General features: G+C 38.8%; 1 protein-coding gene across 1 annotated transcript in view; it reads right to left on the reverse strand.

Annotated features, from left to right (window-relative positions):
- Positions 1-5369: 5369 nt before the first annotated feature.
- The window catches only part of SLC15A5 (solute carrier family 15 member 5), a 33395-nt gene continuing 19381 nt past the window's right edge, over positions 5370-19383 (reverse strand). The window contains exons 7-9 of the mRNA XM_064654377.1: positions 15661-15792; positions 7599-7707; positions 5370-5847 (exon numbers count right to left, since the gene is read on the reverse strand). Coding sequence (XP_064510447.1) covers positions 5703-5847; positions 7599-7707; positions 15661-15792 — 386 coding nt within the window. The 3' untranslated portion in view covers positions 5370-5702. The remainder of the gene's footprint in view (positions 5848-7598; positions 7708-15660; positions 15793-19383) is intronic.

The raw sequence follows: 19383 nt of genomic DNA on the forward strand, positions 1-19383 counted from the left end.
AACTGCTTTAAGGTTTGTTTTTCTGTTGGTGTACCCCCACCTCCTCAGTGATTGGGTTTTTCGGGTTGTTTGTTAAGTGTTTCAGCTTTCAAAACATTTCTTCTGATCTGAAAGGAAAAAGAATATATATATTTAAATAATAAAAGGAGAATCCAGAAAATATGCACACCTGCATTCAGCTCCATCCTGTCAGCACACTCTGCTGGGAATTCAAGAGTCAGTTTCAAAACCTCTGTTCAAAGCTAAAGCTGTTCCAGATGTGATAGCGCAACCACTTAAACAAGAATTTCCCATATTAACAGGAAAGAAGCCTAACCCTCAAAAATATACAGCTAATATCTGCACTATTTTCTAGACTTGTGTATTTTCTCAGAAGTGAGTTAGAGAATAGCAACGAGAATATTTGGATCTTCATAAAACCCTGATATTTGCAAAGGTGGTGGGCTACTCCCCAGTCAAATGCAGATGTACATACTCCAATTTCTTTACTTAATCTGGAAGGAAACAATGAAAAAAAACCCAACAACTAACCCCCAAACAAAGTAAGCAAATAATTCCCCACCACCAAACAAACAAGAAACCCCAAAGCTGGAAAAGATGCTGGTCATACAGTATTTTAAAAAAAAAAGCTTCTGCTAATTTTATTTTTGAGAGCAGGTAACCCCCAACAAAATATGTAGACTATATTTACAATTTGGCAGTTTTAGGGTGCAATATCCAGTACTCTGTAGAGATGAAATATCTTCAAAACACTGAAAAATCACTGTCAAAGCAGTTCCTTTCATTCTTTTTACCACTGAGTACTAGAACTGATTAACTAACTTTAAAGAGTCAGCACCAATACTAGGAGATTGCATGAGGTTCAGATGTCAACATTCTCTGAATCAAGGAAACCTATATTTAAAATTACAGACAAGACTGAAACTAGAATAATTTAAAGTACTAGACTAACAGAATATGACTTCTTTGGTGAGACTCACTAGGGACCAGGTAGAAAGGAAAAGGAAATTTTTATCGTATTCAGAACACGGGGAGACTTGTGATTTTTTTTTTTTTTTAATCAAGATGAAATAAAAGCAGACTTTCAAAACATCCTCTAGAAGGTAGCTGCATTTGCCCTTGCCAAGGCAGTACATGTTAGAGCAAACAGACACCGAGCTTAAGTCTAAAAGCTTTAGTTCTGTGCAACTCTGCTCTAGAGGCACAAGGAAGGTAAGTGTTCTCCTACCTCATCTTTCTAGCTCAGAGTTTCCAGAGGAACTGAATAAGATTGATTTTGATAACTAGTGGGTCATGGACCTCTTCCTGCCATCACTGTGAGAAAGCAGGTGTTTCTAGAAAATTTACAAGAACTTTCAAGATGCAATAGTAGCTTCAACTAAAAGAAGGGGAGGGAAATCCAGCACAGGCCTAGACAGTTTAATGCCCTAAAATTATCTCCAGAGTTTTTTAATCAGACAAACTCAGGGTTCTTTACTGAAAAAAAAAAGAAAAAAAAGAATTCTGAGTGTTATTCTTCCTTTCATACCTAGGGAATCTGATTGAAACAAGTTAAATAACTTGCACGAGGACAGTCAAAGTCTATGTAATGTCTGATCTGGGTTCTACCTTCTGACTACTACTGCTGAATCTTAACAACTCCCTCTTTCCTCCACAAAGCTGCAGGCTTCAGCAAACAAAGCATTCCTTATAGCTAATTGGTATTACAGAGAAACTCAACTGCTCTTATTTACAAAACTACAGATTTATGTCAGGCAAAGCCAATTATGCTTAATGTTTAAACTATTGCAGGTGCTCAGTGACATTGTTGCTAGGCAGTAGAAGTGAAATTGCTCTTTTAATGCATCTTGTTCCAACTGGGAGCATGTGTTTTATCATCAGTGCAAACTTAACAGATGGAGATCTTAATCCTCTCCAGTGAGTTTTCTTCACTCTCCCGCACTCAAAATGGTGTCCCATCCATTTAGGCTTAACTGAGGTGCTCAATGAACTGTCTGGGACAGAACTTGACTTTTTCTGTGTGTGTGTACATGAATACAGTATAAAAGACACATTTAACCACATTAAAAAGAAACCCCCAAACTGTACCAGCAGTAACCAGCAATACAATTCAAGGCTAGTAATGACCTCTGCAGAGCACAGCACCTACTCAAATAGTTATAAACCAGAGCTGCACAAAAGCAACTTCTTCCAAAGTCAAGACTGAATCTAGAGTCCTTTATACTAATTTCACTCTGTGCTGAGAGATTTAGAAAATTTAGGCAGCATTCAAATAGAAAACTGAACTGGGATGTTTCTGGTTCCTAACATCACTCAGGAGGCCACTTTTTCCACAATACATTTCAAAATTAATCTTTTATGTTGGGAATTAAAACATTCATATCTTGGATTTGCTTGCTGCAAAGCAATACAGAACATCAACAGGTGACTTCAAATACAAGCAATCAGACCTGAGTGTTTTATCTCCCTTGAAAACTGCCAAATATCTGAAATGCTGAACAACAGAAGGCTATCCTAACATTTTCCACCTGCTTATTACATCATTTCATATGTGCACACATCTCCTTATTTTTTTCTGTCCTCTAATTTTTTCTACTGTATTAAACCATGTGAAAAGCAGCTTCTTCCAAAGTCAAGACCAAACCTATAGAGTCCTTTATACTGATTTCACTGTGTGCTGGTGCAAGATTTATAAAATTTCGGCAGTGCTCTGAACATACAAAGGATTCCATCAGCTTTGTATTGGAGTCCCAGATGCTGCATTTTGAGAAGCATCCCTGTCTGTTGGTTTTAACTGCTAAATTGCCCTGTCATAACAGCAAGCATGATTGATAGACTTTTGCATGTAGCTTCCTCTGCACCAGCAACCGAAATAAGTCAAAATCCAGCGATCAGTGCCTCCTTTTCTTTTTACCATCCATCTAAAAGGCCAAATTCTTTATTAAATCTGATAGAAAAAGCATCCCTCTAGTCTCTGTGAAGAAGGCAGAGAGCTTTATTTATCCCAAAGCCCGTTCTAATCCCTACCTTCCAGAGTACCTCTTTATGAAGGCTGCCCAACTGCTTCCTTCATTGCTGAAAGCCTTTCTTGCATGATTGCATGCCAGACAAGTCCTATCCAGGGAGTTAACTAATCCTCTTTTTCTTGCAGAATGATCTTCTTCAAACAATTCAACTGCAGTAGCTGCATTCTATTATCTGCTTTCATCTATTCTTGCATTTTGATTTCTGAGTAAAAAAAAAAAAAAAAAGAAAAACTGGTCTGAGGAAGTTTGAGGTCATTTGGCCTGAGAATGCATCAGGGGAAACACTATCTTGAAATAAGGTGAGATTTCTCGTTCTCCTGTTCTCAATGTGAATGGTTCCACACTGCTGTTATTTTTGCAGTTAAAAAAAATAAAATTATCATTAGGTGTTAAAAGCATTTTCAGCCCAATTATATCCACTTAGATTTTACTCTTTTATTACATAGTTCTTCTTCTCTTGTGTGTAACTCTCAAATGCATTGGCAGCAACCACATACCTCCTGTCAGCAGACTCCAGACAGTATTTTTGTAACTCTTCTGTGCCAACACAAAGGTCAAGTCAAGTATTCAAGAATTTCTCATGGAAGGCACTAGGAATTTTCATGGCTTAAATAATTATTGCAATACAAATACATTTTAGAAAATAATACCTTACAAGCAAACAACTCTCAAGCGCGGCCAGTAAATTTACTCAAATATGTGGAAATTAGGCTGTCCCCCACTTTGTGGTGTCCTCAGAGAATAGATCCTCCAGCCCAGCTTGTGCAGCCACTTTTGGAGGAAGAGTCTGTCCCTTGCTGGTAAGAGCCAGGGCAAGGGAAGCAGGCAGCCTTGTTTCCCCCACCCCACTTCTTACAGGGCAAACAGGGAGTTGTACACTCAGCTCTGCCATCTAGGCACGACATCCCCCACTCAGTCAGAAAGCAGATCTTTGACAGGGATGATCATTTCAGATAAAACTTGTAGAAAGATATACTTACTTCTTCCATCTCCACCGGGGCTTCCCAGGATTCTTTTTTTTACCACAAAGATATTAAACAAGTTCCACAAAAATCTCACTTCCAGATGGGTACTTCTTTCTACAGTATCTGTTGCCAGCTGGGCTTTAATGGGTCCCTCAGCCACCTCGTAGCTCTCCTGCTGACCCTGATCTCCATCTTCACAAGTTATTTCCCATGGGACATACGTCAAATGCTTTACTGAAATCAATGTACATCATCTCTACTATGTTTTGTTTAGAAAATGAGTTCTCATTACGCAGACATTAAGGTAATCTGTCAAATCTACCTTTGATACATCTGTGTTGCATTTGAACCATTTTTTTTTTAAATCTCATGACTAGAAATATATTTTTTTAAATAATTAAATACTAGTGAGATGAAACTAAGAGTTCCTTGCTGCCTTCCTTCCTACTTCTGAGGTGTATTTACTACATTTTGCTCCCACTTCCACAATGACCAACCCAGAGTTACAGCATAAAATATGGTTAATGGTGGAGAAGTGATTTCTTTTACCAGCTCTTTTATAGTTTCAGCTCACAAACTGCCCTGTATCACTTAATTACATTCTTTTAATGTAGTTTCTCTTGTGATAGAGCATTCCTCATATCTAGCAAGCATTTTGACTTAACTACCAGTTCCATTATGAACATCTTGATATCAAAGTGCTCCTTTAGTTTATGAGTTTGATATGTTTCCTTATGACCTAAATACTCCACTTCTATTCTCACTCTTTTTAGTAATATGACTTTTAAAAAGAAAGGTTAAGTGCTAGATTAGCATCTCTCACAATAACAAAATCAGCCAATCAACAAAGATTTTTTGTAGATCTTTAAACTAGAATGCATTTTACTAATAATTTTTTCACCCCATTTCCAACTGCATCTACCCTTTCCCAATCTTTTTTTTTCCTAATTACATTCAGCTCCTGAAACTGGGCTACAATTCGTAATTTTGATGTAAATAAATTCTAGTCTCCAGTTCTCCTCCTATCATTTTTCTTTATGTCATCCTTTATGGACGGCAAATCTCACAGTGCTTCTGCCAGATAAGACTGGATGCCTCAGCATTAATTTTTCATGGCACAGTTTATGGACTGATGCCTGGTATACAGTATCTAGTACATTTTTGGTAGATCTCCAGGCAATTTGCAAGGAAGATTGCAAAGTATGGCTGTGTCCATTTTAGTGACATGCAAACTAAAGCAACTGGCAGAAGGCTGAGTAGCAGATCAGCAGCAGATCCAAGAGCAGCACACGAGTCTCCCACGTTTGCAAGTATCAACCAACCAATACCAGACTCCAAAATTACTTGTAAATGTAAATACTGTCACAAAGTAATTTGCTAAACAAATGAATTCATGTTTATTAATTTTGAACCATTCCTAAGTACAAATATATGTGGACACCTATCTCCATATAGACATTAAAAGCCTCTCCCCATTAACCATGCCAAGCAGTGAGCTCTCCTTCTCCTCAGTGTGAATTATGACAGTTCAGCCTCCTACAAGGCAAAATCTCATGACAAATGCTATTTTGTAAACTTATAAATAACATTGTTATTCATCAGATAATTCACAAATACATTGGTGGTTCCGCTTAAGTGTGCTAGGTAATTTATCATCAGAAAGTTGGTGGATAACACAATCAAAATTTAGTCAAACAAGGGTGAAATTTTATCAGATTTTTTTCATAGGAGACAAAATGGGAGATCTTTCCAGGACAGTGCCATAATGTTTGATGGCTTTCCCATGCTTCAAAAGTTTTTCTCCAGAAAGACTTCCTCTGAATTCACCGGTGTAATCCTCATGCAGTTTGTTGTATCTGGGGGAGATGATAGGGAAGGAAAATATCAAAATAATCATCCTTTCAGGTATTAGCTTCACCCATTGTTTATTAGGCATTACTTTTCAAGGTACAGTGCCTTCTGAGTCCTGGAGTTCTAGGCAGTCAAAAAAAATAGGACAGTGATATGCATTTTCCTAGAACCTTTCAGATCTGCAGGATGAGATGTGCCAAACTGGATACAAATGTTAATAATACCTGTACTGTGCCTTTTTAATGAATTTAAAAAATAAACATGTCTTTTTCCTCAGAGAAATTTTAGTATATTTTTCTAATTCAGAGTTTTAAAGCCTGATTTCTCCCACACGTAATCAGCGCTTGTCTGAATGGTCCTCACCCTTTTTTTCTCCCCTCTGGGAGAATTCTTATTCAGCACAAAATGAAACAATTACATTTGACCTCAAAAACCTTATTTTTTTAATGTTTTGGTTGTCTTATTGAGAAATGAAGTGCCTTGGTTCTGAAGTGAAAAACTGATTTGAAATAATTTTTTTAAAAATTTTTTTTCTTACTCTTAGGAAGACACATTTCCTCAAAAACATGTTAAGTTGTGGAAAATTTTTTTATTGAGTTGAATCCAATTTTATGTCAACTTTTTGACTACCAAAACCTTTTATTTTCAGCAGTAAATGTCACAAATGAAAATTTCATCTTACGGAAGAATAAAATCGCATTTCATAAGAGGAATACAAAGTACATGCAGGAGAAACTTTTTTAGTTGTGGCTCAGGTCACGTTTAAAAGAAGAGAATCACATTGAAAGAATTGACAAGATGCTACAGTAAACTTTGGTGCTGCAAAGTTGGTGCTAAATGTAATGGAAAAAGCAATGCTTTTGTCAAGAGCTCTAGAAGTGCACTACCCTTGTAAGTTTTCCATTACTGTCATCATCAAATCCCTGCTTCACAAAGGTTTCTGAAGGATTTCCATAGAACTGCCTCCCACTGTCTAAGAGTGAATGCCATTGACCCTTCCCACTCCCGGTGACACCGGTTGCTTCCCTCCCTCTTCTTGACTTCAAATATTACTTATAATGCTGACAATAGAGTTAACTGTGATGAATGTTTTGGAATACGGAAGGCAGGCTGACTTTCAGAACACCCTGGATGTAAGAGGGGACGGCAGCTGCGAGTTCCTTGCAGTTTACAGGTGACATACAGGGATTAAACCTACACTCTAATTGCTTCCTGTGTGGGGGCTGAGAAATTCTTTTCTCTCCAGCAGAAAGTTGCTTTCATCCCATGCCCAGTAGAGTGTCAGAAAACCTTGCAGGGTTGTGCTGTTGAAACCACTGCATACAGCATGAACCTGTAGTGGTCTGCTGCTTTCTTACCACCCCTCTGACTACTGTCCTTTAGTAAAGGTGTAAGCTTGTTGAGATGACTGTATTGTTTTCTGTAAATTGGTACAAAGCCAAGGGCAGTGGAAGTCAGTTCCATGGCCAAGATATCTTTGTGCTCCTATCTAAACTCCATGCCAAAATATTTACACCTTTCTGTAAAGAATATGACCCTCTTCTTTAAGACATTTTTAAATTAATAAGACCCCTTAAGTATTTAAGGCTAGTGGCACCAGTCTTTTTTGTTTAACCTTACCACATTTTTGTTGTGAAATCTCTGTTCACATATCTATCACTACCAATTCTTAATTACACACTGGTTTACAGATTCTACAAGAATTTCTACCCACACCTACAAATGAAATGTCAAGCTTTCGTTTTCTTACACATACCTGTGTGCAATGGTCCAGAACCCCAGGGTGTTCACCATCATTAAGGAAGCCAAGAAGAAGAAGAATCTCTCCAATTTACCTTCATGCAGCAAGTGTGGAAACCAGTTGCCTGGTAAAGCAGACATTTGAAGCAGGATTAGTTTGCCTTGCAGCAAGAGACATGGCTCATATGGAAGACACAAAGATAACTTTGTGTAAGACACAATCCCAGCAGGTGCTCTGAACCCCCCTGTAGATGTTTATACAGACTTCATTCTCACAGCACCTACGTGGGGTTTTTTTGAGTCTACAGTGTATGTTTGCTCTTGATTTGGAGATGGGCAACAGAGACCTAAAGAAACCAAAAAAACCTTCCTAATAAATCTGAAGTGTACTGGAAAACCTAATTCTGCACAGCTACTCCTGCAATGATTGGGCCACCTTCCCTCTGTATTATCCTTTGCACACAGCTAAATGAATGTTAAATGTGAAAGTTTTAGAAAGAGCTACAATAAGGTGGCCAGTAGAAATCCTTATTCACATCTTGCATGCTTTTAATAGATTCTCCTTAACAAAAAAATTTTTAAAAAACCCCAAAACATGAGAAGCATTTGCTTGGTGCCTTGCATGGTGCTCCGTTACCAAGAAGCCATCTGACACTTTACCTTTCTTTATAGCTGCCATTAGCAACACATTCTTCTCTTGCATGCAGTGTTTATTTGCATGAATCAGATCTGTTTGTACCAAAGCTTTTGGCAATAGTGTCTGGGACATTTTGGCAGCCTCCATTCAGCAGAGGACAGAACCATCTGGGTGCACGAAGAGGTTTCCCTGCTTGTATACCTCTGTGCTTCAGTTTGCAGCTGCATTGCTTTCAGTGTTCATTGCAACAGATCTGCAAACAGGCTTGGGTGGTAAATAACTATGGAAATCAAAATGCTTGAAAAGAAAGCCAGCCCCAGTCAGTCTGCAACTGAACACAGTAAGCACCTGAAGTACCATAACCAACTACAGTAAAAACATAAAACCAAACTGAAAAAGAAGACAGAAACTGAAGTTACAGAATATCAGAGACCTATACAGTGCTGTAATGACCACTTACATAATTTGGAAATATAGAATATTTATTGCCTTTGAAGAAGGCAGATAGACTGTCTTCATTAGCAATTAATGAAGAAATATAGAATGTGAAGCAGCTGGTGCTGAAAATGCAATGTCCACACAATCCACAGCTCAGGGGGGTTCACATCAGACCAGTTCCCACTAACAGCTGGAACATATCAGACATGAGCATTCCTTTAGCTCCATCCAAAAGGAATGCACTTCTTTTTATGCTCCAAGATCATTCTGCAATGCAAATCAGAGATGATCAGGAGATTCAGATTAAAAGCACACTCCTGATCTGCACTAAAATACCACCATTAATATGCCCAAAGTCACCTTTCTTTGCTACATCCAAGTCTGGTATCAAATCCTGCCGATCTAAATAGTGTGGCTATTCAGCTCTTGAATGACCTAAAGAGGACAGGAGGAAAGCCAGCTTTCTTGCCACAGCTGTGCTGCAAAAACCTGTTAGCCTTAACCAATCTTCTGGCCACTAATGCCATCTTTAGCCATCAAATGCCAACTTAAACTTGTCAGTATTTTTCTAATTAGAGAAAAAGAGCAGTTCCACAGCACGGGAGAGACTGAAGCCAAAGAAATACAACCCCCTCCCCAACACGCATTCGTGTATTTACATTTTTTCATCTTCCCTCCACATCTTAGAGGGAAACACGTTTCTTTTCAAAGCCGTCGCCTTTAGCTCTCCTGGGATTAACAGAGAACAACTGCCATCCGTGCAGCAGTTTTCCCAAACCCCTCTGCAGTTCTCCCCGTGCCAGGTTACCTTCCTGCCTGTCCCAGAGCAGCACCACCTCACCTCCGCCTGCGCCGCTCCCTTTGTGGTGCCTTCTCAGAGCGAGTTTTAAAACGTGTCATTTAACACTGTAAGTCGACCGAGCTCCTAGGTGCTGTAACTTCATTTTAGCAGCTTATAAACTTTTACTGTCATAATTCACAATCAGGTAGTTTTTCGTTTCGCAGCCCCCGGTGGCCAATAGAAGTCGGGGAGGGAGAGTGTGGAGCTGATGGAAGAGGAAGCGCGCACGGGTTTTGGTGCTATGGCTTGTCAAAGCAGAGTTCACACTGCCTGCTAGGTTATTCACATTGGCCAGGCTGACTTTATGAGCAGCAGGAGCTCTTTAATGGAATGGCATTTAAAATGGAACCTGAACAGAAAGCATGTACTTAAAAACTAGCACCGAGCGATAAAAACAAACAAATAAGTAAAAATAATTTAGCAGCATCTAAGAGAATGGGGTGAAACGGACCTTTGAAACTGTCTTACCACTAGTGAAGGCACCAGATGGAAGCACTGAAAGGGGGAAGTGTTGGAGGGGTAGGAGGGCAGCCTGGCAAGCAGGAGATCTGGGTTCTGCTCCTGCTTCACCACCAGTCTCCTCCATGGCCTGGGTCAAAGATCATTGCTCTGTCTCCTCCCTGCTTCTTCTACTAATAGCTAGTGTGTAAACAGCAAGGCCAGGATAATGACACAGAGCTTTTGGAAAACCCTCTAGTATAAATGAGCAACAGCATAGGCAGGGACAAAATTGGATTGGGCATGATAAGGCTCCAGCTGCCATAGCACACACGTTTTCCCTCTCTCGTTTCCTGCTCTGTCCAAAGCAAGAGGACTTTTCCTTTCAGAGAAGGGCAACAAGGTTTGTCAGGGTTGTCTTTTTCTACAGAGGAACAAGGATGGCAGCAGTCCTAGGATACCCAGACTGTAATCCTACTGCCAATATGCATTTTCATCAGTGGACGCAGCAAAGATTAATGTAACTATTTCCTATTTTCGGCCGAAAATATTTACTTCTCACTCTTTTTTCTTCCATTTTCCCTTTTAAATAAAAGTTTTTCCATGAAAGAGGGGATTAACCTGAACTACATTTACTTCTACTTACACTCACTTTACAGAGAATCCTCTCCTCTGCTGGCAGGAAGCCTTGGGAGAACAGTCATCAGTGCTAAAATATCACCCACGTGTTTCAGTCACCAAAAATCCCTCTAGATGCTTTCACCCCTTACCCCACCAACATCTTCCAAAAGCTGCCTGCAGAATCCAGTACCCTCCACTGACCAGGTCAGTCTGGGGTTCATACCTTCAGGATCTTACTCTCAGCCATGAACACCAGGAACTTAATGGATCAGCTTGTTTGTTTTTGTTGGAGTGAAGCACTGGGCACTGCTGTCTTTCAATAGTCCAGCACTTTCTCGTCCTTGAATCAGCATGTGATATGCTAACAATTCACTTTCCCCCAAAAGGGACTGCCTTTGGGTTCTGTCAATCCTTTACTTTTCTATGGAGATTGCCAACAGAAGTGCCAATTACAAGGTTGGTTTGTCACATGGATAATTGCTCACTGGGAATTAATTTTCTACAACAAGCTTTTGATTTCCATTTTTATTCCAACAATGGAAATACTTTGTAGCATGAATCACCACAAAGAATCAGAAGTTTCTTTTAGTTCATATATATTTTAAAGAGACTTTTCTTACTGGTTAGAGGTGAACTGGGTTCGTATTTTACAGCGAATTTAGAACAAATTAGAAGTTAATTCTTAGCACTGTCAGTTCCTCAAGCCTGCTCTACCATCACGGAAATGAAGTACTAGCTGAACTTTCACTGACATTTTGCAGTCCTATCAATTTTGTATTCAAATTGCTCAGTTAGTACAAGAAAAAGGAGTATTATATAACACCAAAACACGGGATCCTACCAAAAACAGGCAGAGGTGTAGGCGAAGCAGAGATTAGGACACGGACAAAAACTTTCCTGGGCTGCTTCTGGTGGATGACTGACAGCAACAAGCTGCTGGCACTATTAGCCACCAAAGAAGATGTAGAAAAGGCTGTAAGCCAAACTTAACAAATACTAGTGCACACAGTGTATCTCTTACTAGGATGGCACCCTTGGAGAGCTCAAGGGAACGCCCAAAGTTGCACAGGAAGGCATTCAGTTGTTTTTACTGAATGACACCATCGTATTTTATTACAGAGAAAACACTGGAAACAAAGCAAAACAGTCTCATGCCAGAAGTCAGTCTATTCAGTACCATTCCTGCATTTTTGCATCTATCCAGCAACCTAGACTATGATTACAGAGAAAAATTATTTCATATCTTAGAAAAGGTTTGTATTGCCTTCAATCATTTCATCAACTTAGTGGGCATGTATCTAGTGTTTAATCATATCCAAATTAAAGTCTCAATCTGCCTCTAATCCTTATTAGCTAAGTAGGCATCAGTGGACACCACCATCTGGACTGTAAGAAATACCCTTTAGCTTTATCATCTTTGGTATTTAGAATCACACAAGGCTCCAAATAAAAAATAAAAAAAAGCCAAAAAACAAAACACAAAAAGCCCACAAAAAACACAACCAAAAAAAGCCAACAAACCCAAACCACAGAAAAAAACCCCAACAATTCTCTAAATACTGTGTCTGGGGCAATTTCCTTCCTCTGACCTTCTTTATTTTTGTTTCTTTTTTACATATTTATATTATTATTTTTAGAGAAATGTATTCTGAAATGATTGGCATAGGAGGACAGGTTTTGTCTTGCATCTTCTTCCGTTAAAATGTTAGGAGAGGTAAGAGATCCAAAAGAAAGCAGTTTCCCAGCTTGTACTGAAAATATCACTGTCACCCATCATCTGTTTGCACTCGTCAGATTTTTGAAAAAAGTCTTATTTTATCATATTCACACCATCCTCCATAGATGCGTTAAAAATGATTAATGCAGCTTTGACTGACTGATATCTGATCAACTTTGCCAATAAAAAAACCCAAATAAAATTCTAAACCAGTGACATGAGATAGGATATAAAAAAGTTTAAATTTTGTCAACACCCTCTGTGCTTCAACACTTCAAAATACACATTGGAGGATCTACTTTGCTGCAGAAACGTGGCAAACGTGGTCTCATTGCTTAGAGATGGGAGAACCAGAAATAGTCTTGGCTCAGGTTTTAGTTGGGACAAGACAAAAAGCATTCATAGCCCAGGAGTCACACACTAAACCTTGTTAAATCTTGCAAAACTGTTGCATGAACACTATCTTCTCTTTCAGAAAATGAGAAAACTTTCAATATAAATAAACTAGCTGGGCTTTTTTAGGAACAAACAAACAAAAAAAAGCTGAAAAGAACCTGACCAAATGTCAGTAATGAGAGCTTAATTTGTGTAACTGGACTGTAATTTAACCCAAGAGAGGACACAGTTTTATTCCCTAAATCACTATCATCCTTAGAAGGTTCAATAGGTAACCATTAGACTTTATAAATTTTAAAATTATTTTTTTTCTGATCTTTAGTTTTTCCTCACAAGCACCTAAGAACACTGTAAGAAGCCCAGTGGAAGAGCTGGAAAAAATACAGATGGAACAGAAGAATTTTGTTCATAATAGTTCCTACCAAACCAGGAGAAAAACAAAACCAAGCCTAAAATGTTTCTTTGGTTTTCTCCTAGTCTGTACCCAGCTACAGAAGTCTGATCCCAAACCTACTTTGATTGAAGAGTCAGCTGGACAAAAGTCTATCTGGGATGAGTAGAGGAATATACTGTCTTCATTCTGAAGCATTGTAACACAAATGAGGATGCAGGAATATCTCCATCTTTTACAGACTGTGAATTGCATGAATTATGGTAATTTGGAATAATTAATCTTATTCAAGCAAGGAACACTGGGAAAGAGATAACTTGTGAGATTCCACTTATTTTTAAGAGTAAAAAGTGAGGGCCTAATAACATGTTGTTTACATACTAATAAGGAAAGCATCCTCTAACACTCTTGTAACTGGAGCAGCAGAGCAAACATTGAACATTTTTCACTTAATTTTTTCTAAAGCCATTTCTTATTTAGGGGTTTATTCAGTCCCATTAGGGCACCTTAATCTGAATATAGACTGTCACTGAATCCCTGGGAAATTTAAGAGTGACTTTTGCTCAGGGTAATGGTGGGGTCAGTTCCACCCACAGGAACAGCAGGTCTGACAAAGTTAAACAAAGACATACTTATAGTGCCTTTTTTTTTCTTTGGTCAAATCTAAGTAGAGGAGTTTGTTGTATATAAGAGTGATGAGGATTTTAGCCAGAACACTTCTCAGTGTGCTCAAGAATCTTGAGTGAAAGAGGTTAGAACATGGCACCTGCATCCTGTGGAGAATTTGCAGAGTTCAGCCTTCTCGATCCCAGACAGGATAAGAATTTGAAATCTCTGTTAAAACAACATTTCTGGCAAGGAATGAGCATTTTCTTTTTTTGAATCAATTGAATGATTTCACACAGAATTACAGCAAAAGAATAAGTCACCTTGATAGAAAGCTAGACAAAAATGTCCTGAATTGAAAACCAAATGCAAAAATTGTTTTCCTTTATCACTTTGTATAAAAATACTCACTAATAAATTAATTACATAATAGTGACACAACATAGGCAAAATATTTTGGTGCTGACATTACGCCTAATTATTTTATAGTTATTTATTTAATTATACCCAAAGTAAAACTGCAGTAAAATATGTCAGTTTTACTGAATATTTCAACTTTATAGAAATTGATAACTTCCATACTTCAGGGGGAGGAGAGTAAAGAAGACAGCAACATAGTCTTTCTTAAACTGTTTGTTTCATTGAATCTGTATTATACTGAACCCATAGTACACAATGAAAAACAATCTGTTCTACTGGGGGACATTCAAGGAGCTCACCTCTCCACACTGGATGCCTTGGTACTTAATAGCTCTTTGCCTGATTCATTTCTGTAAACATTCCTGTTTTTTACCCATCTCTAGGTGATGTTTTTATACCTCATAATAAAATTTTAATTGAATTTTTAACTTAAAACGAGCACTGCATGTCAAAGCATTATTTGTTTGTTCAGATCTTGCAAGTAGGAATAAAAATTTCCTGTCATCCTTTCAAAATACCCATTTTCCCCTGTTTTTAAAATACATGATTCTTTACGTAGGAAAGAGAAGAACCCAAAACTTAACCCTGAGCAGTTGCAAAATTCTGCAGCCGTGGTAATTGCAGTGGTGTCATGCACTGGGGCCAGGAGCTGTGCTCTCTCAGAGAACAGTTCTCTGTAACACAGTACCAAAAGAGCTTATCAATGGAAAGCATCTTTAGAAGTACTGCCTCAGCAAGTGGAACTATTTCATATGTGAACAAAGGGATCCTTGTCCCTCGGTTCAAGTGCTCAAGTACTTTACTTTTTAAATTTACTTATGAAACAAGTCTTTTCTGTATTGAACAAAGATTCATCAGCAAAGGGAAAATGACTAAGAAATTCTTGGCTTATCTTGAAAGTCAGTAACCCAGAAAAAACTCCAGTTCAGGGCTTACACTAAATTCACCTCAACGGGCTGAATCTGAAATAACTCCTTTTGAAACAGGAAGTTCTCTGGGAATTGCAGTATTCACCTGCAAAAGGGCGAGATCATATTTTCACTGAATCTGGTTCTTCCAATAGCTAGGCAAGGGAAATGATGTAAAGAAAGCAAGAGAAAAGTAATGGGTCCAGGAGAACCAGCTCCCTAGACAGCCTTGAAACACTCAATCCACTTCTTTTCCCTGTGATTCTGTGGAACAGTCAGGAATGCATGTTCTCCATCCTTTAAAGCACAGATCTTCCTCTCATGGACAGAGGCTTCCACATGAGTATGAATAACGTGAATTTATGAACATAAAAAGGTGCTTCCTAGCCAATTTATTTTCTTGTCTCCCAGAACAGAAGTACAGAGACTGGATGTGAGGACTTCCTGCGAGATGCCATCCTCTAATTATTCCAACTATCAAAACTAAGATGACTCATTAAAATTGGATGAATACAGTTGGAAGGCTATTTCCTATCTTAATTCCATCTTAATTGTGAGAGCAAATCAATGAAACTTTGGCATCTCCTTTAATTCTGCTGCCTAATTCTCCAAATCAATAATATGAGAAAACTGCTCCGCAACACCGATCATGAGCATACTCTTACCTTGAGTGCCTGCGTGGGCTGTCTGAACAAAGAAAGCTCCCATAAAGCATCCAGCTCCATTAAAGAGAGCTAAAAAGTGCATGGAAATCCCTCTGATTCTTTCAGGCACGAGCCGGAATGAAAGTAAGGCACCTCGGAAAGGAAACAGACACATTTACAGGTTAAAAAAAGAAAAAAAAAAAAAGAAAAAAAAAAGAAAGAAAGAAGTAAATTATGTCAGAAGGTAGATAAGACAGAAAAATATCTCGAAGCATCTGTAATAGAGAATTTCCATATTTTATACAGAGAATGTACTTGCTGCAGAAGAGCAATCAGATGTGTTAGCATGTACCCTATTAACAAAGCATTATCTAAACTGTTTAAGTGAATCTCTGTAATAAACTACAGCTTGTACAACTACCAGTGTTCCACAAGTACACAAGGATTTTTCACCCCTATAGCTGCTTTCACCTTTTAAAACCTCAGGCATAAGCAAGACCAGAGAAACACCACCATGGTCAGTAAGCATGAAGACAAGAGGTGTGATATTTAACTGCAGAAGACCAGGAACCCCTAGGCCAGAGCCAATGCAGAGCTGCCCCTACTAAATACTTCAGAAATCTAGAGCTCTATGTTAACTTGGGCAGTTACCTTGCTCTTTACCTTAAAGCTGGACAATGCTCTTCTTCCCCAGACTCACAGGATAATTTTTAAGACATCCTTCTTCTTTTTTTTTTTTTTGCCAGAAGGCTAAACCAGAAGAAGCAACAGCTTTGGTACCAAGGAGAAGCTGTAGCATGCTGTTCTAGCATAGATGACTACAAATAATCCCATCAGCTGCAATTTGGTTAAAATAGGTTAAAGTAGGCTATTATAAAGACTTTATAATAGCTGGTTTTTTCAAGTAATTTCCCCTGATTATCACTAACCTCTCTTTCCTAATTTCATACCTTAACCCCTCATCCACACTTACTTGTCAAGCCCCAGTGTCTCCCAACCTGCTTTATTAGTTGAATTTGCATGACCTCTAGCTTGAAAAACATGCTGTAGAGGATCCTCTTTGGATGTTGAGTCGCCTGAAACATCTCTGAATACAAATGAAACTTTGCAATCACCACCTTTCACCCTTTATAACTTGAATGTCCAAATAAGAGCTTTGGAAACATGCTAAAGAAAAAAACACCATGGAGAGTGTTTTCTTCCTTATTCACAAGAAGAACCAAAAGCCTGAGGGCAAGTGAAAGTAAGTGAGCCTGCAACATCATCTGTAGATGCAACAACACAGTCTGAAACATCACACAATCAGTGTCCTGGCTAATTTGAATCACTAAGACTAAGAAGTTTTTGGTTATACCTCTCTTCTGAAAACAAGGGTGCAAAACATGCATCTTGGCCAAATTCACCCTGGGCAATTGCATCCTCCTTACCTAAATCGGCCCTGCTGTTTCAGTTGCATACTGCAGTAAAACTATTAAAGAGCTGCTGCATGTCACCCTGGAGACTATTGCATTTCATTGGTGGGCAAAGCAATCCCAAATATAGCCTCTAACAGAGCTGTTTGCTACAAGGCTTCCCATTTCTAAGTGTTTTAAGACATGTTGATGGTGATACTCTTGCAGCACTTCAGCAAGCACTGATTTCTTTTAAATCGTTGAACCTTAAAAGACTGGTTTCCTAGTTAAAACTAGGGTTACAAATTCAGCCTGGCAAAGGACTGTGAGATCTTACATTCTAGCACTGTGGAGGAGAGCAATATCATTATTTTGTTTTTAAATACTACCTTAGTGGTAGGGGAACATTAAATGATGATATTATTCTAAGAGATGCTCGTGTCACCTGAAGCAGATGATTTTACAAAACTCCTGTCAACAGGATAATGAAATATGTTGTATAAACATAATTCTAAGTATCAGGGACCAAATCATAGATTGGCTTGAGTTGGAAGGGACCTTAAAGATCATCTAGTTCCAACACCTCTGCCATGGGCAAGGACATTTCCCTCTAGACCAGGTTGCTCAGAGCCCCATCCAACACTGCCAGGGATGGAGCATCCACAACTTCTCTGGGCATACTATCCCAGGCCTCACCTCCCTTACAGTAAAGAATATTTTACTAACATCTTATCTATACCTACTCTCAGTTTGAAGCTGTTCCCCCTTGTCCTGTCACTACATGCCCTTGTAAATGGTCTCTCTCCATCTTTCTTGTAGGTTCCCTTGAAATACTGGAATGACACAATCAGGTCAACCTGAAGCCTTCTCTTTTCCAGTCTGAACAGTCCTAATAAAAGAGGTGCTAATGAAGATAAAGAGTTTAATATGCCAAATCTAACTTCTCTAACCAAGCACTTCAGAAATGAGATAACTCCTTTCTTCCCTCTGATTACAAGTGTGAACATTTCTGTCTTCAACTCGGATCATGTACTTTCAGGTCAAGTAAATTATTATGATAATTGAATTTGACCTTCTGCATAGGAAAGGCAGTAAAATGTCAGGAAAGCTGGAACAACTATTTAAGTGTCTAGGCTGTCACTAACATCCACAGAGATCCACTGAATGGTTCCTGAAAGCCAATTCAGTTCGCACTGAAGTAGAAACCTGGAGCTCAGTTCAGAAGCCTGAACACAGATGCTTAGTGCTGCCAGATGTGCTTCAGTGAACCTCAGCCATCTGCTTGGGGGTGTGATCAGACATGGTGCAAGACTTGTGGGAAAAACCATGTTCTTCTCCAGCAGCACCTGGGGTAACAGAGACTGCGAAGATCCTGCTTGTCCAGTGTGCACGGCCGAGATACTCCCTGACAAACGGGGCCAGACGTCTGTGTGGGCAAGGGAATGGAGGCCAGCATCCCCATCAGCTACAGCAATAATCTGCTTTAGGCATCTACCTTTAGTTTTCTGTATGCAAGTCTCAAGTTTAGACTTAGTCCCATTTGCCTGGGTTCTTAAATCACGCCTCTAACTGCAGGTCTTAGCAAGATGCTTAATCTTTACTTAAATGGGTAAAGATGGCTTTTCTTCTTAAGAAATTCTAATCACAGTCCTTTAAAAAGATCTCTCAAAAAGAAAAAAAAAGCCTAGGATGGAGTTTTATTTCTTTTCTAAAGGCTAATGTCATCTTCCAGTCACTGGACTTCAGCTGTGTCTCAGTGTGCTGGATTAAAAAGCTTTATTCTAACAGCAGTATTCTTCTCATGCTTTTGCATGAGAAGACTGTAAGCAAGTCACCTTCTAACCTTTTTTTTTTGTTAAGCTAAACAGAGAAGGTCACAGTTTTCAGTTACACTTAGCCTGTAACCTAGAAACCAAATTACCTGCCTAGAAACTTGTCTCAGTTAAGTACTTGAGAGCTATCAGATGAAGAGGCATTATGAAAGTGCTAAGTATTTAAAACTAGGGAAAATTACCTTTTTAGTGACAGACTGCGACCCACAGCTTTCAGTAGTCTTAGAGTATAAGAACGAAGCTGAGACACTGAAGTTATTTCCTGCTCTTAAATAAAAAGCTGAACATTTCTGGGGTTGTACTGGAACAAGAGACACTCAATCCATCGAATTAAATGCCTGCAGAGATCAGCCAGTCAATTACTTTACCTGTGTCTCTAAGTGAATGTTGCTTACATTATTTTTATAATACTAACTTTTTTTTTGAAGCTCTGCAAGGTAAAACACTGGTAAACACTCTTCATGCTCCTCAGAAGAAAATAAGCCTCAGAAATGTCAGTGTAGACATGGAAAAGTAAATAA

This window comes from Pseudopipra pipra, chromosome 5, assembly GCF_036250125.1.
Source record: "Pseudopipra pipra isolate bDixPip1 chromosome 5, bDixPip1.hap1, whole genome shotgun sequence".
NCBI lineage: Eukaryota > Metazoa > Chordata > Aves > Passeriformes > Pipridae > Pseudopipra > Pseudopipra pipra.